The sequence below is a fragment of the Lissotriton vulgaris genome, chromosome 9 (genome assembly GCF_964263255.1).
Source record: "Lissotriton vulgaris chromosome 9, aLisVul1.2, whole genome shotgun sequence".
NCBI classification, from domain to species: Eukaryota; Metazoa; Chordata; class Amphibia; order Caudata; family Salamandridae; genus Lissotriton; species Lissotriton vulgaris.
The window spans coordinates 30,483,861-30,508,226 of NC_141697.1; the positions used below are offsets into that span (position 1 = coordinate 30,483,861).

Genomic DNA, 24,366 nt, shown 5'->3' on the forward strand with positions numbered 1-24,366 from the left:
CCTAGTGTTGGTGACCGGTCGTGCTTACAACTCTCTGCATTGGTGGACTCCACAAAACCTTTGCAGGGGACGACCGTTCCAAGAGCCTGTCCCATAGTGCTAACAACGGACGCATCTCTCCAGGGTTGGGGAGCGCATGTTCTCCATTACACAGTGCAGGGACTATGGACAACACAACAGCAGAAGATGCATATCAACCTGCTAGAGCTGATGGCAATCTTCATGGCACTGAAAGCGTTCAAGTTGCACCTATGCAACAAGGTCGTGTTGATCCGGACGGACAACATGACTGCCATGTATTACATCCAGAAACAGGGAGGCACACACTCCCCGCAGCTCTCTCACCTAGCCCAGAGCATGTGGAAGTGGGCCATTCAGAGGAACATCTTCCTCATGGCGGAGCATCTCCCGGGAGTAGACAACCAGATGGCGGACCTGCTCAGCAGGCACAGTCATCAAATGCACGAGTGGGAAATCCACCCCTCGGTACTTCAGCTATACTTCCAGCAGAATGCCAAAGCTTCGCCGCCAGGTTCCCACACCCGCAGTCTCAGGGCAATGCGATATGGATGAACTGGTCAGGCAGATTTGCGTACGCTTTTCCCCCAGCCCCACTCATACCGCTGGTGGCGCGCAAACTGCGGCAGCACTCCATGATGCTCATCCTGGTTGCTCCAACGTGGGCACGGCAGGCTTGGTACACCACGTTCCTGGAACTTTCAGTGGTGCCTCACCAGGGTCTGCGACTCACTCCCAGCCTCCTTATTCAGAGCCATGGAGACATTCAGCACCCAGATCCTCAACAGTTGAGCCTAGCAATTTGGCTCCTGAGGTCATAGAGTTTGGCTACCTCAACTTGCCCCCTGAGTGTATGAACATCATCAAGGAGGTAAGGCGACCTACGACTAGGGCGTGCTACGCAGCCAAATGGAAACGATTTGTCATTTACTGTTCCAACAATTACATTAATCCGCTAGATGCATCCACGCAAAACATCATATGTTACCTACTGCACCTGTACCAATGCAACCTGGCGTATAGTTCCATCAGAATACATTTGGCTGCTATAGCCGCTTACCTTCAAAACAGGCAGCACCTTTCACTTTTCAGAGTGCCTGCCATCAAAGCCTTTTTGGAGGGCCTTAAAAAAGTGATCCCTCCCAGACACCCTCCTTCGCCTGTCTGGAATCTAAATATCATTCTCACTAGGCTCATGGGACCCCCCCTTTGAGCCTCTCCATTCTTGTGAGATACAGTTTCTTACTTGGAAAGTGGCCTTTCTAATAGCCATTACATCGCTGCGAAGAGTCAGCGAGCTTCAAGCCCTCACAATTCAAGAGCCCTATCTACAAATTCATGCTAATAGGGTGGTGCTGCGCACCAACCCCAAGTTCATGCCAAAGGTAATCTCGCAGTTCCACGTTAATCAAAACATAGAACTGCCAGTTTTCTTTCCAAACCCTGGCGCAGTGGCAGACAGAGCACTGCACACCTTAGATGTCAAAAGAGCTCTCCTGTATTACATCGACAGGACAAAAGACTTTCGCAAAACTAAACAACTGTTTGTTGCCTTCTCTCCACAACATAAAGGCAACCCTATTTCCAAATCAGGTATAGCCAGGTGGATAGTTAAATGCATTCAAATCTGTTATCAAAAGGCCAAACAAACTTTAACGGACCTTGGTTTTCTCTAAGGAACTTAGGAAGGAGGTATGCGGTCCGGATCGCAGTGGAAGTGGTAGGTATCGAACAGTTGGTGGCCTATAGTGAGGCCAGACCTTTGTGTTCTAAGTGGAACATCTGAGGCGTTTTCTGGGCACAATGGCACCAGTCAGTCTCTGACTAGTGCCATTGTGCCCAGCAGACGCCTCGGATGTTCCACTTAGAACACGAAGGTCTGGCCTCTCTATAGGCCTCACTATAGGCCACCAACTGATTGATACCTACCACTTCCCCTGCGATCCGGACCGCATACCTCCTTACTAGGTTCCATAGAGAAAACCAAGGTCCGTTCCTGGCAGCCCCACTACAGGCTCTGCGTCCTCTGGCTCCTATCTCCTTCACAGAGAATTGGGTTCCGTCCTCCTGTGGACCAATCGTGTTCCACATATTGTCTGCCCCTTGAACCAGTACGACCTACGGGTCCGGCCCCCACAGTCGCATCATAGAATTCCACAATCACTGGTGCCTATCTCGACACCTGGGTTACAGGTTCCGACCTCGCTTGGACCCCTCCAGCTCCAATTCTCCGTTACTCCCTGGGCCCAGCACGATCTTAAAACATGGCTCGCAATTCCAGGCAGTACATTGATTGTCCTGATGATGATCCTTTATTTTTACAGGATCGAAACTCCGTCGACAGTAAATGTAGTTTAAACACCAGTTCTCCATTGTGCGACAGATTTATGTTTCTACTACATTAGAATAGCTAGGATATTAGGTTCCATATGTACTAGCTTCTCACAAAAGAAATATTGCCTGATGAATTTTTACCCCCTTGTTTTTCTAGTCCTGTTGTATGCTGTGGATACAGGCTTGTGTCCCAGTTCATATTTGTTGTGCTGTTATTGTCTTGCTTTATTTTCATTGATTAAATTCTAGGGTCCGGCTGGACACCTTACGTATTATAGTGCTTATTGTGGCCTATAATTATTCAGTTGTTACATTCTCTCTTGTCAAGGACCATTGTTCTATGATAATACTTGTTCTACAAGGTGGCGGAATACTTCTAACGTGGACAAGAAGAGTTCTTCTACCTCGCTGTCGTTCTCGTCTCCTATGTTGACTTTTCTATAAAGAGCCATTAGCCTCCCTGGTCCTACATCCTGATATTTCTCTTCATAGGCAATATGTACGTAGTAGCAGAAGCGCACAATGAAGAACCGCTTGTGGCCTGCGTCATAAGAATTGCATATGTCAGTCACATACTCTTCTGTTTCTCTCCTATTCACAAGGGTTTTGACTATCTTATCAATGTTTGTCCGCTCGTGTGTACCTAATTGCAGAACCCGGGGTAACCCTTTTTCTATTGGTCCTATTATCACTAATGCGTTCGTTGTTGAGGCACTGGGTGTAAGTGGCTCGATTGGAGCGGAAACGATCGGGGCGTCTCCGCTGGTACCTTGCTGTTCTTGTTGCTGTACTACGGAATGATTAGGGGCATAAGGAGGTGGCATGTAGATAATCGGGGGACCCAGTAAGAGGTCATCGTTTATTCTTTGTTTAGCCGGTAACTCTGGGTACAGAGTTGAAGGCGTTCTAACAGGGCACTGGCCCGATATTTTCGCTTCTTGTTCACTTTTATCGTGCTCTCTTTCTTTGATATCATCTTCTAACTTTTTACAGTTCTGGTAAGCAGACTTTCGTGTTTCCTTATCCTGCCTGGCTTCATCTCTTTTCTTTTGTTGCATTGCTTCTCTTCGCCATAGGCCGAAGTTGTCGAGCATGGCTTGCGTAGTTTTCTTTTTAAAGAGCGCTATTTCTAAGATTTCTATTTTAGCAAGATCGAAAGATCCCGTCAGTGACCACTGATTTACCTGGTCCTTTCTAGTATATTTGTGCCATAGTTTGCTATAAGCAACGATGGCTACTCCATATTTGACATACATGTCCTTGTTAGGGGTGCCCTCCGGCGGCGCTGGATGACTGACCTCTAACAAACGGTCCGGTCCAAAACAATCAAACAATTTTGAGAAGACGGGCATGACGTACAAGCGGTCAAAATAAATATCTCAATAGGTCTTGGACAAAGGTCCGCACTACCTGTCCTTCGCTGCCTGCAAAGAGGGAATATTCCTATTTTACACTTGTTTGCAAGCAGGGAATACCTCAATTACTACCAATAACTTCAAAGAACGGAATACTAGTATTCAAGCGAACAATTTCAATACAATCAAACAATTATTCTCCGTCGTATATCATGACCTTACCAGGACCGTTACGGACAGTTTCTTCGTCGTCCCCTTCCAGCGCCCATTTGTCCTCTCACTCCAAAGATGCAGCGTTCCAGCAAGGTCCCAGTTAGGACGGTAGGTCTCTCTCTCTCTCTCTCTCTCTCTCTCTCTCTCTCTCTCTCTCTCTCTCTCTCTCTCTCTCTCTCTCTCTCTCTCTCTCTCTCTCTCTCTCTCTCTCTCTCTCTCTCTCTCTCTCTCTCTCTCTCTCTCTCTCTCTCTCTCTCTCTCTCTCTAGAGAGCGAGAGAGAGATCCGTTCGGTACCGATGAAGTTCGGCTGATCGGCCCGCCAGACGAGGGTCTCTTTTAGGCAGGTGCACTTTCCCGATCGTTGCAGACGTTCACTCCGTCGTTAGGACCTCTGTACTGGACCCACGTGTCGCTGATGGCCCCCACGTTGGTGCGCCAATTGATGAAAAGCAGGGAGACTCCCAAGACTTTAGTTGCCGCTTGGTGCAAACCACCTCTAATTCACTCTAAGATTAGTGATCAAAAGAACGATGTAGGTGCTGGTAGTTGGAAGGCGAAGAACAAGTTTATTGCTCTAGAGGAGAGTACATCACTTCGTACACGGGGGCTATCGTCAGGAGGTGCTCTAACTGCATCTCTGAGGCCTGGCCTTTTATATGTTTCTTTCGTCACTTTATTGCATGGTCAAACATTCCTGGCATCAGTTTATAACATATTGAAACATCCCTGGAATCCCCGCCTTTAAGCTAGTTCCCACACAAGTCCAGTAGCAAATGTTCCCCCACCCGGATCTTACAGATGATGGATATCTCGCAGCTGGACATTCCGACAGGACCTAAAACACATGGGATCGGTCAGAAAAAGGGGTCGGGTCACTGATTAAATTCCGGCACCTTGGTTGGTGGAGCAAGTTCTGTTGTTACGTGGGCAATAAACTAAGTCCGCAGGGGTTGATTAGCACCTGGGACCGGATTGAGTAGCCAGGTGCAGTGGAGGAGGTTATCAGAGGGGCCGGATCGTGCGCAGAAGATGAAAGGACAAGTGGGTTTGGTGCGGGAAGTGGCTCTAGGGTATTGTCATGCTGACATGGTTTTACGACCCTGGTATGTGTGCTCGGGTTCAGTCAGAGCGCGGGGGGATGAGGGCGGCCGGGGTGATGCGCAGGTGACCAGCAATGTGGAAAATGGCTGCAGAGACTAAAACGGTTGCCGCTTACGCCCTCGTAGGGGCCTTCGTTACACAAGATGACGCCGCCAATGTTTATATTTATCGTCTTATATTCAACAGTTGTCGACTTTGCCATAATTCAGACTCATGAGATGCATTTCGCAGCAGGCATGAACATTGCTTTAACTCTATTGCCCATTTTTCCAATAATTTTTTTTAATGGCTTCACTGGTTTGTGTAGCCATGCTCATATCTTTTATAGATACATTTGACTTAATGGGCATTGGCCGCTACTGGAAAAATTACTTATTTTGAAAATAGTATGACTGCAGGAGTTTAGAAATAGCTGTTACTATGCAAGTTGTTTAATATATGTTTACATATTCATTTATTTTTTGCAGCAGAACCTATTGCGTTTCCATCTGGTGGTGGCAAATCTTTCATCATGGGTTCAGATGATGTTTTGGAAAGTGTTCTTGGCCTTGGGGATCTTGCTGACTTGACTGTCACAAACGATGCGGATTTTAGCTACGATGTAAGTGTGAAATGTCTCTTCATTATTTTTCTGAAGGTTGGTCAGGTTTAATCTCATGATTTGGTTTAATCTCATGGTTGAAAGAGAAGCTCCTTTAAAAATAAAACTATGGCAACCTCTAAGTTATCCCTGTTAAAATATATCTATTGTTATTTGTTTGTTGGGCAGTTGATATGCATTGTCAAAAGAAACAAGCATTTACAATGCAATGGTTTCGCCTTTGGAAAAGTTAGTTATTGGCATTGCTCATGACATTTCTATTTTTTTTTTTACTTATAAATAAATGGCATTGTTATTTACATTGCCAACAGCTCTCACAGCCCACACAGCTCTCTCAGCTCACACAGCCCACACGGCCCACACAGCCCACACAGCCCACACAGCTCTCACAGCCCACACAGCTCTCACAGCCCACACAGCTCTCACAGCTCTCACAGCCCACACAGCTCTCACAGCTCTCACAGCCCTCACAGCTCTCACAGCCCACACAGCCCACACAGCCCACACAGCTCTCACAGCCCGCACAGCTCTCACAGCCCGCACAGCTCTCACAGCCCACACAGCTCTCACAGCCCACACAGCTCTCACAGCCCACACAGCTCTCACAGCCCACACAGCTCTCACAGCCCACACAGCTCTCACAGCCCACACAGCTCTCACAGCCCACACAGCTCTCACAGCCCACACAGCTCTCACAGCCCACATAGCCGTCACAGCCCTCACAGCTGTCACAGCCCACACACTTAAGTTTTTAAGGCACTCCTGATGCAGCAATACTTTACCTGAAAATCCCGAAAGCATGGAGTGTGATAATTTCCGGTTATGGTGTTACCCTTCCATTAGGAGACTGCCCTGAGGGTTTTAGAGTTATTACTGAAATTGTTATTTTTATATTTCTGCATTTGCCTTCGACACTCAGGGCTATATTACATGGACACACTTTGCCAGGTCTTACCTAGTGAAAAGTGTCCTTGAATAAGAATCAAGATTCAGGCAGAAATTCCATTTTCTATCCAAAACAGAATACAGATGGGGCTGATATTTCATCATTTTGCCCTGGCAACTCATAGGAGACCACATAACCTGACACAGAATACAGTAGAGAGGCATTAGGTCAGTGATCCTAATGCAGGCGGCTTGTTTATAGGCATTGTCACAGTTGTCCACACAAGTCAAACCTTGTTTTGCCTGTTTTAAAAAGAGGTTAATAGAGGTCATAGGACGTTCTGAGAATGTGAGGTTTGTTGAAACCGAGGCCCGAGCTTCTTGTCTGTTCCACGTTCTCAACCTTATCTGGTTTGGCCGCCTCGGGCGCTTTGTGGTCACGCAGAATGCCAACAAACAAAGGCCTCTAACAGTGGCTGCTGAGTGGCAAGTATAGGGTGTCGGCGCTGCGAGGGCACAGGACACAGGCTGTTGAAGTAAAAGTGCGGGGCGGGTCGGGCCCCCCTGCTTTGCGCCTGGAAGGCAGGCCTGGACTTTCTCATGGGGCTTGAGTTGCCCGTGTTTGAGGCCAGGGGATGCCCCCGGAAGCATTACAAGATCTGGAAGAGGTGGGCGGATTACAGGGGGTTGACTCTAGAACCGCCAGCTGATTTGGATGACGTACTGCCCCCGGAAGGGGACCTTGGGGCCTAAAACGGCATCGGATACCTAATGTGCAATACTTGTGTACCATGGCGGAATGTGAACACGTGCACTGGGTTAGGGTGGGATAAGGGGTGGGTAGCGGGGGGGTTGTTGTTGGGGTGGCTAGCGGGATGTTGGGGTCTGGGAGGGGGGTGGTTACAATAGTCTAGGCAGTATGTTCCTTCTACTATCTGTTTACTGATGACAGTGACCTCCTGACTGTGGAGAGCTGTGCTTATACTCTGCCTAAATTTTCAATAAAAGCTGTTGTGAAAAAAAAAGTGCGGGGCGGGGTTTGGCATGAACGACAGGGACCCGGGGTCAGGAGCGTGTTATTGCTGCAGACAGTCTCCGCATCCTGGCCGGTTGACATTGTAAACCTAGACACAAGGGTTGTTTGAGGGGGAGCCTGCCAGATTGACAATGTAAATGTGTAACACGCACACAGCCTGAGAGAGCGGGCGGTCGGTGGGTGGGAGAGCGCTGGCGCGGGGTCGGTCGCGCGGAGATTGAGTTTCGTCTGAATTAGATCAGAGCTGTGGGAAACTGTACCTCCCAAACACACACTCGCGCACACATGCGGGGCGGGCAGCTGTGCTCCACTATTAAGGGCATCTCGCAGGAGCTAACTGCGAACTTAATTACTGTCAAACTCACCACAAGATGCGTGCCAGCATCTACCGTCTCCAGCGCCTACGATTAAAAGGCTCCACCGGCCATAAACTAGAGGGCGTCCGAGCCGAAGGATGGCAGCAAGTTCCCATTCCTTTCCGTTTAAAATGAACCGAAGACTTTGAAGCGGTACAGAGAAAGGAGTTTGGTTTTTCGGAAGCACTTAAAGTGGCACTGCGGGGCTTGGTGGCGCTATGTAAACTAGCTAATGAAACCTCGTGTTTGACTCTGCTGCGATCAGCTAAAAAAAAAGTAGGACTGCGTGATAACGAGTAAGATCATTCTATCTCTTCCTGTCCTCTCACAAGACCCTGTTTCTAATGGTGAACAAGCTTTCTGAACAGCCGTGCCTCCTCACGAGCAGTGTGAGAGGAGGGGAGTGGGGGATGTGGGGGTTGGGAGCGGACCTCTGCGTTCACTTCACGCACATCAGCCTCCGATAAATAGTGTAGGAGTTGCCTTTGAACATGAACTCACCCATCTGGAGCAAGGAGGCCACTTTCAAGGAACAGCAGAAACACATCTGTTTCCGGCATGACTCTGCAACACGGGAGGGATGGCTATGCAATGTCCTGCACAGAACCTCCACCATGAGGCAACAAGCACCTACGAGCACACGGACAGCGGGGGGGGTGGAGGGGCGGGAAAGGAACAGACAGCGGGAGGGGGGGCGGGAAAGGAACGGACAGCGGGGGGGAGAAGGAACAGACAGCAGGAGGGGGCAAGGAAGGCACTCACCTGGACTTCCTCGGGTGGAGATCGGCCGCGGAATGACTAACACAAACATGGACGCACAAAAAAAATAAACCCCGCCCACGGCCGCGATGACGACTTGCAGAGGCGGAGAGGGAAAAAATCTCGGGAACGCCCACGAATCTGGTCCGGCCATGACGGACAGATCTCTGTTCCAATGGCTAGCCTCCATTTATGGAGCTAGCCAATGGAACAGAGGGCGTAATCCCAAGCCCACTCTGTTGTAACATAAGATTTCTCCTGGGCGGAGCTAGTGCTCCGGCCCAGGCGAAACCTAAAAATGTGTGTTTAGCTTGCTGTAAACTGGCTACGATACGTTTCAACTGCATCAAATACCAAATAAATGGGAGTGGGTCCCAGTTACCACCAGGAGGTACGTACAGCTAAAAAGCATTCTCTTTATACCTTTAATCTCAAAAAAACGAACAAATAACTGCCTTAGGTAAATTTCATTGGATAGTTTCAAAGCTCTGGTTTCTCTAGCATTGATGGGGAATTTTGCAAAAATCGCCTGGTTGATAAGTGAAGAGGAAGCATGATGATATTCTTACTGATGTGGCGTATCCTAGTTCTGCAGCATATACACAAAAGTAAACAGTCCGTTTCAGGATGACGGATATTCAACCTTCTGTTTTAGTAGGTACAGTATAAAAGTAAAAACCAGTATAAAAGTAAAAACCAGTTTAAAGTTAATTCTGTATTGTAGAATTGTTTTTGATCGTTCTCAACATTAGAATTCCATGTTTTTCCTGGAACCCAGAACACAATTGACACGTTAATTTACAAGTTAGGTGCCAAATCAATCATATCCAGTGTTGTAGAGCGCCACCAAACCCTGTCAGTGGATGATTTTTTTTCCTGGAATTATCCTAATTTTAGAGAAACTCTTCTTAAAACTACATTAAAGTAGCGTCATCTAAATTGCAGCCTAAATCCCTGTAAAGTGTGGGAACAGAGGACACAGTTTAGGCTTAGCATTAAAAGGTATTAAAACAAAATACTCTTTGCCTTTTAAAATATTCTGAGATTTCACTCCCAAGATCCTTTCTACTCGCAGTTGCTTTAGAGTTTTTTCCCGACCCATGTGAGTGGGACCTTTAAATACTATACTATACTTTTTTTGCATACATATTGTCAGAATTCTACAAACGTGATCTTAATTCAGCTTGTCCTGTTGCTACAAATAAGAATCAGACTCTTGTTGGCTTTTCAAGCCTATTTTCCCAGTCAGAATGCTTTATGTATTTGTCAAATCTACTTGTAGAAAGCCAAATATGACCCTTACCTGTGTAATGTTCCTCTCAGACTCTCATTCCATCAAGGGCTGAGGTTTGTGCCAAAATATCCATGAGGACTCAGAGGGGATTAGAAAAAGTGGTGAACTGGAAGGCATGAACTTCCCAGGCAGCAGAGATTGTGTGATTCATGCAATCAAATATGATCTCATTGAGTTTGGTAGCATGGCTCCTGAAATTAGAAAATATGGGCAATTCAATTTGAATTCGCTAAAAGGCCTGTAGTTAGAAACTCTCAAACTTTAAAGTAGAAGAAGGTTTTGTTTGTTCTATTACAATCTTCTGGCATTCTGTAAAGAAGTGATTGTCATACGTACTGCGTCTAGCCAAGCCTTGCCTGCTGTTTTCTTTGATTATAAAGTCCATCGGGCTGTCATAATAGCATGCAGAAACGGCTTGCATAATCCCCCCCTCCTTCAAAATTCCAAAAAGCAGAGGCTTTCTTAAAAGCTAAAATATGGGGTTTCTGCAAGTTCGAGCACTTTATCCACAATGCAAACTCAATTTAGTTCTATCCAAATATTTGAACCCATCCACAAAGCTTTATTGCAGCGTCTAATGTGGAAAAGAGCCTCTGTAATGGCTATCACTTCTACATGAGAGGTTAGTGAGTTGCACCACATACTTTTACTGCAAGAGAGAATTAATGAGACACCACCCTTTGTTTTGCTCAAAGGAATTCCGAATTCCTTAATATTTAAACCATTAGCATTGCAATGTTTTGCAGTAAACCTACTTCTGCCAAACACTGCCTTCACTTGCTTGATGACAGAAGAGACCTTCGTTTTTATCCGAAGAAAACAAAATAGATTTAGATGTCTAATCAATCAGTCAATCTTTATTGTAACATTTAAAAAACTCATAGCAGAACAGAAATGTCACATCAAATAACAGTAATTAACAACACTAAGTAAAACAATAAATACAAATCCATTTACAAAAACAGTCACTTTTATTTTTAACTAAAATTATTAAACTGATCTAGACAGCTATCATATCAACCTCGGAGCATTAAGCTGTTCTGGTAGTACATTTTAGGAAAAGCCTAGTCTCATATGGCTGAGATACCCGCCACCCCCTCTCAACACAATCCCCAAGAATGGGAATACGGAAACGGTTCTGAACTTTTGGAAGGCGGGAGGGAGTTACCCTCCCGGCCGTATTTATTAAAATATGAAACAAAAATTAAAACATTAAAATAACAGTTTCATATCATGTACAATTTCATTTCCACATTACGATGTTCTTGGCTAACCTTAACACATCTCTAATACAAAGGTTCTCCTAGCCGATACTAAACATCCTGCAAAATGCATTTCACCAAATTGAAATTGTACATCCTAACATTACGGGCCAACGGCAAGGTCGTAACCGGTGTCAGATCCCTAACCCAGAACTCCCCCCTCACTTGTGAGGGGCGGTCGCACAGAGGACTGCACCTTTGTGCCTATTTCCAATTTCCCTTGTCTTGACGGGGGCCCCATGTTAACTCGACGCCATCTTAATGGTCGTCCGAGGACTCGTGTGAGGTGTCTAGAAGGTAGCGTAGACCCCCCTCCCACCCCACACAACTTACCACATCTGCCGTCGCAGATGTCGTGGCCCCGGGAAATTACCAGGAGAGGCCCTGCAGCCCCTCCTCCCCAGGGAGGGGCCTATGGCCGCCTTCCCTTTCGGCGTCCCCATCCTTAGAGGGGACCGCCTCCCCGTTGAGGGGCCAATGGCCGCCTCCCCCCGGGCGTTCCCATCCGTAATGGGTGACGCCCCACCTCTAGGGATCTTCCAATTACTGCTCACCGATCATGACCTTACCGCCCGACCAAAATAAATACGACAACCTAAGACTAAAGAGGAAAAACAAAAACCATTCTACCTAAGTATCCAAACTATCAACTCTACAGAACATCACTGCTCAACTCTGGTGCAACTACTTTCTGAATAAACATGCTGAAAAAAGAAGGTTATCAATTTTATTGCATACCAAATCAACTTTATTCAGAACAACCTGTAAGAAAAAACAATACCACGCAAACGACTTTTATTCGCACAACTCGCTGTCCTCAGGGGCTGGTGGGTGGGTCAAAATTGGCTCTTCGTTCCGTCTCGAGCTCACGTGCAACGGGGAGGTGCAGCTTCAGAGCACAGGAACAAGAGGATGCTTTCTTGGCTTGTTGCTCCTTTTATCCTTCTTCGGGCGGGCGTGGACCCACCTCCAATCCGCCTCCGGGGCGTGGCTAGCGGCTTCGGTGTCTAGGACAACCCACTCTTGGGCGGGAAAAGGCGCGCCCCGGCTACGCCGCTTCGGGCATACCAGCCGAGACTCGCCTCCCGCCCAAAATGGCTTCTCGGGGGGATCAGGGTACTCCACCATACGTTCGGGGGGACCGAGTGGTCGCCCCTTTCCAAAAGGATCTCAAGAGTTCAGCCTTTGCAACTAAATTAACGCTGTTCTAGATTTTTTAAACTGTAACCTCTCAAGTGTTGAAACAAAAATTGTACGTGACAACAGCTGATAAAATTAGCAGAAAAAAGAAAGTGTAACAAGGTCTGGACAGAGATTTCATCACACATGCAGCCACAGATTCCTGTCATATTTTGCCCCAAAGGGATTCAAAGTTGCTATCTGATTCAACCCACCCAGAAACTGGTCAAGAACTTCCGCTCCTACAAATGTGGTACAAGGTAGGGCTTTATACCAGCTGAAATTTGTGTAAAGACATAATCTTGCACGTAGGATTCCTTTAACTCCCCAGTTTCTCTCTCGGGTATCTCAATTGATAATCCTAAGCACTGAATAGTCCTGCCCACGTGCGGGGATGCTGTAGCAAGTCATTCAGTCACTTCCAAAGCAGGGATGCCGTAGCAAATCATTCAGTCACTTCCACTTCGCCTTACTTCGGAAATGCCAGGGCATACTTGACAGGCATTTTTGATTTTTTGCAGCCTCAAAAACATGCTACATTGCCAGTTTTTATTGAATTGTTAAAATGTAGAAGAAAAAATGGGTCATACCCTTAAAAATTACTTCAGCAAAATGAAAAGTGATCGTTTAAAAACATCCTTCACAAACATGTTTTACTTATTTTTTAAACTAAGATAAGCAGTAATACATAGCAATGTAGCCTGAATAGGCATTGAAACATTGTAAATAAGACACTGCACCTTTAAGGGCCCTCTGACTGCCAGCGTCCCATCATGCCCTGTAGGTGGCAGTTTACTCAGTTCATTTTCGCAGCTCCTGCTAACAGGATCCTGTAGCAGACCGCTGCCTTTTTTTTTTTTTTTTTTTTTTAAGGTTTATCCCTCATAATTTTCACCTAACACCTTTATAAAGCTGGTTCCTTTGACGTCCTTTCGGCCGTAGAGTATTTATCGCAAAATGCAGTCTCTTTTTGCAAACTGTCCAGAGCGTGGCAGGAAAATGGCAAAAAACAGACCCTCACAGGATCTGTATTTTATATTTGCGAGACTCTCATGACCCCAAGACATATGACCACTGCAAGACCCTTTCCAGACTCACTTTGAAGGGGGTAGAGAGAGAGAGAGAAAATTCGCCTCCATGGTGAAGTGGAACTTCGCAGACAGCAAGATTCCCTGACTGTTGAGATTGCTGAATGGCGAGGATAGGCTGTCCCCTCTACCAGTGCCCCTAAATCACACTCTGAGGACTCCAGCAGAGTGACATTGAAAAAGAGAACATCTAAAGGAAGACATTGGTCCTATTTGGCGTTGAGAACCTCAATGTTGAGAAGAGGTACTGCGCCTGCTTGCTTGCCTTCAAGGACTTGGTTCAACTTTGAAAACACCTATGGTGGCGAGGGCAGCTTGATGGAAATCTGTTCATATAAAAAAGACACTATTGTCTAGAGCTTAGTTAAATGTGTATCACATCTCGCTTAAAAGTTTCTATGCCTGGTGATCTATAATAATTTCTGTGGCCACTTGTCATTAACTCCTTTAGCTGAGAGACACAATTTTTGCACATTTGCTCGCTACTCTATTCTAACCTTTATGATTATCTTTGGAGATCCTGCAGTGCCGAACAAATGGTCCCATACTTGTAATGCTGGTTATGCATCATAGTGATCTTCAATTGCCATACCAGCCCTCCAGCCCCTGTGGCTGGTATGACACAAGATAAGCCCACAGTGCTGGTCGCCTTCCATTTTTTTTTTTTTTTGCTGCCCTTTTGTTTAAACCGCACCACAGGTCAATATTCAAATTGGACCTTGAAGATGTGCGTCAACCACTGATGAATGACCAGCACTGAAACCAACAGAAGCAGAAGGAGATTGAGGTATGATTTCGTTTCAACACAGATTTTTAAATTCAAATGTATTTTATTGGTTTCAAGAGCAACAGTAGACAATACATTGCAAGGGAGGCTTGGTAGGCATACGAAGCAATCGAAGCAGAGAGATATACAGTATCCAGTAGGCATATGTATGATCATTTGCACTTGATAAAACAATGACGTGGTGCTGAGAGTGCAGACGCTCTTTGCAATACAGCAATGAAATTGTAAGAAGAAAAGCCCCTACCTTAACCCTCCCCCCCTTACTGTTCCCACCCCACCCAGTGTGCCGAACATGTGGGGCAAACAGAGCTATAATCGTGTAATGGATGATACAATCACTCAGGTGAGCGTATGGAGTCATGTGTATTCGCGGTGAGTCGTAGAATGCGCAGGTACTTGGGGCACGTGATCTCATTGAATTCCTTGGACAAGAGAGAGAGCAGCGGAAGCCACACTTTCTGATAAGCAGCCGTGGAATGTGTAAGCGTGGCGTGAATGCGTTCCATGCCCAGGCTGAACCATATTTTATGTAACCAACCCGTGTGAGTGCGTCTGGTGGTGGAGCCCCATAGGGATAGGACATGTTGTGTTGCAGCCTGCATGGCGACCCCCATCTGGCGACCTCTAAGGGATTTCAGGGGGAAGGTGAGTGCGTTGGGTAGGCCCAAAATGGTGTATGTCGGGAATCTGGGGATTTCCTTGTCAAATGTGGAGTCGATGTCGTCTAGGACAGCCATCCAATAGTCCTGGACTTCTCGGCAGTCCCAGAGGAGGTGAGTCAGGGTGCCCCTTTCCCCGCAGCCCCTCCAACATAGCGCGCTTCGTGTGGGGTTACCCTTATTGAGCCGGACCGGCATGAGGTGCCAGTATATGGCTAGCTTCGTCGCCACCTCTCTGGAGGCTGTGTTGCGGGTGGTGTGAGCGGCTCTATAATAGACCTGATTCCATTCCTTGGGTGATAGGGCCCTCCCCAGTTCTGCCTCCCATCACTTTTGGCCTGCTGACTTGCCCGATGGGGGAGGGGGTGTAAGCATTTTGTAAAGGTCCGTGATGAGATGTTTGTCCAACTCCTTCGTCACTAGCCATTTCTCGAAGGCCGTCATGGGCCTGCCAACTAAGGGGGCGATGTCAGGGGGGGTAAGCCAATGTCGAAGCTGGAAGTATTGAAATAAGTGAGGGGAAAAATCATCATAGCTCTGGAATATGTCTATAAGGGGGAGGAAACCCTGCAGATCGAAGAGGTGGCCGGTGGAGAAGCTACTAATGCCTCGCCATTGTGGGAAAGCCCGAGGAGCGTTGCCCGGTGGGAACTCTGGGTTGTCCAGAACAGGCGTAAGGGGAGAGGGGAAGGTAGTGAGTCCCCTTTTGACCGCAACCGCGGTCCAGACCTGCATGACAGTGTGAGTAATAGGAGACCGTAGGAGATAGCGTGGTCGGTGCTGTCTAGGAAGGAACAGGATCTTCCAGAGGGAGGTACCAGCCATTGCCCTGTCCTGGAATAACCAGCGTTTTTCGGATTCCGGTCTGAACCACTCTACCAAATATCGAAGTTGCGCAGCATGGAAATATTGCAAAAGGTTGGGGACACCCAAACCCCCCTCGTCCGCGTTCCGATAGGCCAGGCGTTTATGTAGGCGCGCCCGTTTGCCCTCCCAAATGAAATGATGAATGGCGGCCTGGATGGTGCCCGCTGGGGGGAGCACCGGGAGAGTCTGGAAAATATACAGAATTTTAGGCAGAGCCGACATTTTAACCGCCGCAACACGTCCCAGTAGGGAGAGTGGCTGTTAGGCCCATCGTGTAAGGTCGGACCGAATCTGGGAAGAAAGGGCCGTGTAGTTGAGAGTCAGCGTAGAGTCCGTGGAAGCAGTGAGCGTGACACCCAGGTAGGGGAGGTGCGCAGCCGATGAGACTCCTCCTCCGTAAGCAGGTGGAGGGGTTTGTGCTTGGGCGTTCTTGCCCAAGGGTAATATGAGGGATTTCCCTTTGTTGATTTTGAAGCCGGAGATGGCTCCAAAGGATTCTAGCTCTGTCAGAAAGGCGGGGACGGAGCAGTCCGGTCGATCCAGAGCAGCGATGATATCGGCGGCGTAGAGGCCTAACACATGGGGCTCCCGACCAAAGGTCATGCCTCGGATGGCAGGGTTGTCTCGGATCTTTCGCGCTAGAGGCTCTATGTAAAGGGCAAATAGAAGGGGTGAAAGGGCGCAGACCTCCTATGTGGACACAAGCCTGAGAGCGGTGGTAGCAACTCGCAATCCAGGCCTGAAACCGATCTCCCACTCGAAAGCGCCGTAGGACTTGCTGAAGGTAGGTCCAGTCTACCCGGTCGAACGCTTTCTCCGCGTTAATAGCCAACAGCGCGGAATCAGAGTTCTGAAAGTGGGCTTTATCAATAAGATGTAGTATACGTTTAGTGTTGTTGCTGCATCAGGCTCCAGGATCCCGGGCAGACACGGGCCAAGACGCGCAGCTAGGATCCCTGTAAAGATCTTCAGGTCCAGGTTAAGGAGGGATATGGGCCGGAACGCGGAGCAGCATGAGGGTTTTTTGCCTGGTTTGGGTAACACAATAATCTCAGCCGCCAGCATATCTGGAGGGATGGAACTCGGGCCCTCGAAGGAGTTGAAGAGCCGGGTGAGGACGGGAGCCAACAGCTGGCCAAAAGTTTTATAAAACCCGGCTGAAAAGCCATCATGTCCTGGGGATTTAAGAGGGCAGAGGCGAGAGATAGCAGCAAGGCCTTCGTCCAGGCGGATAGGGGCGTCCAAGGAATCTACATTGTCCTGAGACAGCTCCGTCACATTCGCCGAATTAAGTATTTATGAACGCCCTCCGACGAGACAGAGTCGGCCTTATATAGTGTCGCATAAAATGTCCTGAATGCCTCTGTGATCTGGGTCTCGCCAGAAATGTCCAGACCGGAGTCGTCCGTCAGGCTAGTGATTTTGGCACGTTGGGTCCTCGCCCTCAGGGTGCTAGCAAGTAAGCAGCCTGTCTTGTTCCCCCCGACATAATAAGAATGACGGGAGGCGCAGAGCGGCGAATTCCGCCCGGCCCGTGTCTAGGCTGGCCAGTTGGGCTCTGGCGGACTTCAGTTGTCTCCAAACCCGTGGGGCGCCGGTACGGCTATGGACCCTCATGAGTTCAGAGACCCGAACCGTGAGGTCGTCCCTCTTCGCTTTGCGGTCCTTGGCTTCCGCTGCTGCAATGGCAATGAGCTTGCCGCGGGCCACCGCTTTCAAGGCACCCCATAGGGCGGTCGCAGAGGTCCCGGGAGTGTCGTTAATAGCCAGGTAGTCGGTGAGGCAAGCATGTAGTTGTTTGGAGACTTCCGGCCGCTGAAGGAGGGTCTCGCGCAGCCGCCATGTCCCCGGGGGGCGGGTGGACCTGGGAACCTGTAGTGTCAGTTCCACAGCGTCGTGGTCAGACAACGCTGCAGGGGTGATGCTTATGTCTTTGAGGATAGGAATCAGTTCAGAAGAACCTAAAAAGTGGTCTAACCTGGCATATGTGCGATGAACGTGAGTGTAGAACGTAAAGTGTGACGAAATGAGATGAGCGGATCGTCCCCCACGCAGCCGCGGAAGCGCTTGGAGACTAAAATAGCCACCCCTGCCTTCTTTGTTGGGAGCGAGGAAAAGAAATGCTGGGGGAAAGCGCGCGAGCGCATCCTATGCCAATCTTTGAGTAAGAGATGGGTTTCTTACAATAAGCATATGTCTGCTCCGAAATTCTCTAGGTATGAGATCACGGCCCTCCGCTTAATCGGATTGTTCATGCCCTTAACATTAAGAGTTAGTACCTTCAAACTGGACTCTATCATAGGAAATCACATAGGCCACAAGCTGTGAGAGGAGAGTGCAATCTCCCTAAAGGAGCTGATGACGATTCGAAGAGCGAGTTAGCCCCGCAGAACTCCCAGGCACACTGGGTCCCACCCGCAGCCCCACCCCCAGACCGTGTCCTAGCCGTGCCCCCCCAAACATCCCAATACCAACCAATGTCCCCCCCCCCCCCCAAAAAAACATCCCAACTCGCTACCCAACATCCCCAGACCAAGGCCCAAATTCTCAGATCAGGACGATCATCTCCCCCCCGCCCAACTCCCATTCCCCAACCCCCAGATCAGAAAAACGTTTAGTCCCAGTCCTGCCAGTCCACACAGGGCCGTGGTGAAGTTACTTACAGGGGTCATATCCAGTGGCGGCCATCCCGGCCCCCCGCCCATCACCCCCCCCCCTCTCGCGAGCAAGGTGCGTGCTATGATCAATCTCCCCATTAAGTGCACGCATTATTCAGGAGGTGAAGTTTCTCGGGCCACCTCAGCCACCGCCGTCGCCCTCTCCTGCGTGATGATGGAGGCGTCGGGTTTCAAGCGGTGTGTTGGGGATCGTCTTCGACCCACCGTTTGCCATCCACCTCTGGAGGACCCCTGCGACGCTTTCAACGCTGGCACATCGTCTTCCAGATCCAGACCCAACAGAGCGCAAGTGTCCTTGAGCGAGCGCAGTTGGTGCAGGGGTGCCATTCCATTTACAAATTAGTCTGAACGGGTGGCCCCAGGAGTATGGGATTTCTTGTTGCCGCAAAAAGTCCGTTGCCACTTTGAATTCTTTCCATTTTTGTAGAGTGATGGCTGAGAGGTCCCGATACATGGCGACGTTGTGACCCCGAAAGTGAAGGGGCTGTGCACGCCGAGCCTCCCGGAGAATCCTCTCCTTGAGCGGGAAGTCAGGGAGAAAGGTCAAGATCTCCGGCGTCGGGGCAGAAGCGCGCCTAGGAAGCCCAACTCTATGTGCCCGATCGATGCGGACAGTAAAGTCGGCAGGTTCCCCTAAAATGTCCCGGAAAAGGTCTTGCAGGTAGCTAGTGACATCCGTCTCTTCTGTTTTCTGAGGAACTCCCCGGACCCGTATGTTGTTGCGACGGGAGCAGTTTTCAAGGTCCTCCGCGTGGGCCTGAAGGTCCAGTTGTTGATCCGTGAGTCGCAGGACCTCCTGCTTTAGCTGCTCGATTTTGTTGCTTCTGGTCTGGTCAGCCTCTTCGATGGCGTCTTCGATGGCATCCACTCGCTCTCCGAGACCCTCCACGTCCCGCCGGAGCTCCCGGACCTCCCCCGCCACCTCCTGCTGCAGGGACTTAAAGTCATCCCTGAGGGAATTAAACAATGACTCCAGAAAGGATCTGGTGATGGGCACTTGATCGCCGGACTGGTCCGGCGACGCTCCCGCGGTCTTCGGGGAAGGTGGGTCCTTGCTAGACCTAGGTTGAGATTTGGCTATCATCTCCGGGAGTGTCTGTGTCCCTTTTTTCCCTCTGAGGCCTGCCATGTGGCGTCCAGCCACCAGGACAGTCCCGGCCGGCGGTCCCGGGTGGGGGGTCGGGGGTTGGGGGGGGGTCGGATTCAAGCGCAGTGGCCCGGTGAACCCAGGGGAGAAGGCGGGCTGCACCACTAGAGAATCGGCGCCCCTCACTGTTTATCAGGCTGTCGGCAGGCTGTAGCTGTCCGCTGCTTTGTCCCGGTCGGGCTGCTGTAGATCTGGCGGGCTCCTAGATACAATGGCGTGACATCTGGCTTGGAGGCACTAGGGGACACCTAGACATCAGGCAGGCTCCTCAAGGGGCTCTCGTGTGTACCACTGCCTTGCCCCGAGACCCCTGGGGGGGGAATCAACAGCAGCCAGATGGGGCAGTGTAGTGTGGTATGCCTCTCCCCTCAGACAACTGTCCACGCTTTCAGGCGGCCCCCCGGTGTCCACGTGCTTGTACCGCAAACAGTAGATGGGGCCCAGTTGTTTGACAGCCGCCCTGGGGGGCGCGGTATCTCGCCACCTAGTCCTCGGTGTGGCACGGCCTGTAGGCCCAGCCGGTCCTCCCACCGGGAGCTCGAGTGCGCGCCCCAAACCCTCCTCGCAGCGCCCACTTCCACTCTCCTCACCTCCGCTCGTTGTGCTGGCGTCTCGTGGTGCTGGCATACAGGCTACTCGCCGCTGCAGCCTCGGCCCCTCGGCCCCGGCCGCCACTCCCGCAGGTGATTCCAGGCCACGCAGGGGAGCAGCAGCTCCGTCGTTCTGGCCCAGTCCGGCAGCCCCGTGGGTTCAAAACTGGGGCCGCCCTCCTCTAGACCAGTCTAACATGGGGTAGCACTATACGCTCAGCAGTAGGGGCCGCCCTCGTGCCTCCGGGAGATTCCGGTGCGTCCTTGTAGGACGCCGCTGGTGCCCCGACCCATAGGCCCAAAGCCGGGGCCTCGTTTTTCACGACTCCCGGCCGGTCCCCTCATCACAACCGGCCGGGTCGTGATGTCAGTGTGCGTTGCTGAGCGGGGGGTCCTCTGCCCAGGCCGGGTGCAGCAGGGCTCTCCTGTGGGCTCCTCAGACAGTGGCTGCTCCGTATATCCAGCCGAGGTAGGGGCAAGAAGCGCCCGAAGCGGTCAACGTTCCCAGGCGGCCGCCATTACGGGGAGCACCGCGGGACCGTCTCGGCCCTGAAGAGCCGCGCCTGGGGAGTGTAGATGCGGCGACAGCACTCCGGGGACCACAGCTGCCTTCGGTCCCCGATGTCCGGGTTGCTCGGTGCCTTGGGGAGATTAGGCGGCACTATAAAGGGCTTTTAGGAGAAATCAGGGCGGGGAGCCGCAGAGTCCCGCGTCTGACTAGGTCGCCATCTTGGACACGCCCCGCAACACAGATTTTTGTGGTTTCTAGGAGCACTGAAGATGCATGTTTTAATGGATGTTGTTTATCATGGGTCCCTTAAATGACATTTTGAGTGGATAAATTGCATAAATGATTCCCTTTACGCTTTTCACAAATTATCATTGAATGATCGCCATTCTTAGAAAAGTTTCAGTTTGCAACCTATACCTGCCCAGTTTGTGGGCTATGTTGCATGTTCTTCATTCAAGCCAAATGCATTAAAGGTCAGAGAGGAGCAGTTTTGGGCAATCCGTGCAGTGATGCCATTAAGAGTATATGGTGCTGGGAGGTTGTCATTACGAATTCCACAGCACCATGATAACTACACTGAAGACTGAGAAGTTTGGTATCAAACTTCTCAGCACATTAAACCCGCACTAATGCCAGTGTGGAATTTAATGCCAAATGCACAACGAGGGCATCTCTGATAGCCAGAAACCGGTCCTAAGATGCTTGATTCCGGTCCAGGAAAGACATGGCTTGGCAGTTCGGGCTGGACTGTTCTCATGAGGCACAGGGTCAAGGCTGATTTGCAGATGGCCATGTCTGAACTGGGGTGGTGTGGAGTGCAAAAAAATTATGGATTTAGGCCCAGATCTCTGTACTGCAGTAAATGTATGACATTGTTCTGCATTCTGTCAATCAACTGTTGTTTTTGCATTTAGCAGTAGTAGCAGCACACCTCAGAAGGCAACACATCCACGTGTTACCCTACCTGAACGATTGGCTCATAAAAGCTAACTCATACGCACAGTGTCCAAACCATACGTCTCAAACAATCCAGCTACTGCACAGTCTGGGGTTTTCCAAAAATTACCCAAAATCACATCTGCAGCCCTCCCACATACAACAATATCTGGGAGCAACAATAAATACCTCAGTGGCAAAGGCATATCCAAACCCAGCCAGGATAGCCAACATGCGTTCTCTGATTCAAAGATTTCAGCCACAACACTCCTTGCCAGCTCGAGTGTTCATGCAGCTCATAGGCATGATGGCCTCCTGCATATTCATTGTCCCTCATACCCGACTTCAAATGCGTCCATTACAGGAATGCCTAGCACGGCAGTGGAACCAAGCTCAAGGACAACTAAAAGACCTACTGTTGGTAGACAGTCGCACTTACAACTCTCTGCAGTGGTTCAACCCACAAAACCTTTCCAAGGGGCGACTGTTCCAAGAGCCAGTTCCTCAAATAGTATGAACAGCGGACGCATCACTAATAGGTTGGGGAGCCCACCTACTTCAATACACAGTCCAAGGGCTCTGGACAGTCAAGCAAAAGACACTGCATATAAACCACTTAGAGTTGCTAGCAGTATTTCAAGCAATGAAAGCCTTCCAGGAATACTTGTACAACAAGGCTGTGTTAATCCGGACGGACAACAGGACAGCCATGTACTACATCCAGAAACAGGAAGGGACACACTCTCCGCAGCTGTCTCACCTAGCACAGAGCATATGGAGGTGGGCAATTCCAAAAAACATCTTTCTCATGGAAGAACACCTCCCAGGAATAGACAATCAGATCGCAGATCTACTAAGCAGACACAGCCAAAAGATACACAAATGGGAGATTCACCCTCAAGTTCTCCAACCATTCTTCAAAAAGTGGGGGCATCCAGAGATAGATCTGTTTGCCACAAAAGAAAACTCAAAATGCCAGTCCTTTGCCGCTAGGTTCCCACACCCATTGTCACAAGGCAATGCGATATGGATGAACTGGTCAGGCAGATTTGCGTACGATTTTCCACCAACACCACTGATTCCATTAGTGGCACGCAAACTAAAGCAACAGTCACTCACAATGATCCTGGTTTCTTCCACGTGGGCAAGACAGCCATGGTACACGACGCTCCTAGATCTCTCAGTAGTTCCCCACCCAAGACTGCGCCTATCGCCACAGCTATTAACTCAGAACCATGGAGAAATCAGGCACCCAGATCCCAATCTGATTAACCTAGCGATCTGGCTCCTGAAGTCTTAGAGTTCGGATATCTTAACTTGCCTCCAGACTGTATGAACATTATCAAGGAAGCAAGACGCCCAACTACTAGAGCATGCTACGCAGCTAAATGGAAAAGATTTGTAATTTACTGCAATAATAACGAAATCAATCAATTAGATGCCTCCATCCAAAACATAATCTGTTACTTGTTACATCTGCAAAGATGCAATCTGGCATACTCTTCCATAAGGCTACACCTTGCTGCTATAGCAGCATATCTCCAAAACAGACAACACGTGTCCCTGTTCAGAATACCACCTATCAAAGCTTTTATGGAAGGACTTAAAAGAATTATCGCTCCAAAACATCCACCTTCGCCAGTCTGGAACTTAAATGTAGTACTTACCAGACTTATGGGGCCACCTCTCGAACCACTACATTTGTGTGAATTACAATTCTTAACATGGAAGGTGGCATTTTTAATTGCCATTACCTCCCTCAGGCGAGTGAGTGAGCTACAAGCACTAACCATTCAAGAACCTTTCATGCAAATTGTGAGAAGTTGGCCTGATATGTAGTGCTCACTATTCTAGTGATCACTTTGTATCATACCAAACGACCCTTATTGATGATTGGTTGTAAGTCAACCTTATAGACCAGCTATCCTAGTAGCATGGACAAGAGCAGTCTTTAGGCTAAACTCTAGAGGGCGTGTTAAGCCAGCTGTTATACCATCACATATACCCCTTGAACACCAAGTGAAAGGACACCACACAAGTTGTTATGAAAATAAAATGATATTTATTTATAACAAGTCTACCCTGAACTCTTTATGAGTCAGGGAGCTAAGCACACAACAAAACTCTTACGAAAATACTTTAAGTTGCACAATTTACACAAATGCCCGAGGGGCACGAAAAACCATATACTCTAAAAGTGGAATGCGAAATACTAGCAGGTAAGTAACAAGATCCAGAGGCTTCAGGATCGCTAGGACTACACTACTGAACCCTAAGGTTAGGAGCAGGAGGCCTAGGGAGATCGGGTGCAGAGTGTGCACTCTCACGCGGGATGCGGGACAAAGTCTATGGATGCTAGTATTTGTAAAGTTACTGTTATCGGACGAATCCGACTAGCTAGACTGAAAACGAAAAAGGATCTGAACACTTGGATAGTGAACCTACGTTGGAGCACCGAAATGCTCAGGTTACCTAGCCCAGGGGCTGCAGCTGCATAGGTTCAAAAGACATCGAGAATCCTTGTTGAAGTCTATGGAGCCTGAAAGAAGAAGTTGCTGGCAGGCGACCAGTGATGATGTTCGGAGTGATCCAAGCCTGGATCGATGATGGAGTGGACCTGAAAGCAGAGGGGACTCAGTTCTTAATCACTAGCCAGTGATTAGGTGGGCACCAGGATGGCACCGGATGAAGTCACCTTGACCAGGTGAG

The 24,366-nt window shown here is 49.2% G+C and overlaps 1 protein-coding gene across 3 annotated transcripts in view; it reads left to right on the forward strand.

Moving 5' to 3' along the window:
- STRN3 (striatin 3) overlaps positions 1–24,366 on the forward strand; it is a 1,097,014-nt gene that overhangs the window by 693,134 nt on the left and 379,514 nt on the right. For 2 of the 3 annotated variants that reach the window (XM_086936977.1, XM_086936980.1), the window contains one exon: positions 5,490–5,623. In XM_086936977.1, the coding sequence (XP_086793103.1) occupies positions 5,490–5,623 (134 nt within the window). The remainder of the gene's footprint in view (positions 1–5,489; positions 5,624–24,366) is intronic. The other variant, XM_086936979.1, reaches the window with a different exon arrangement.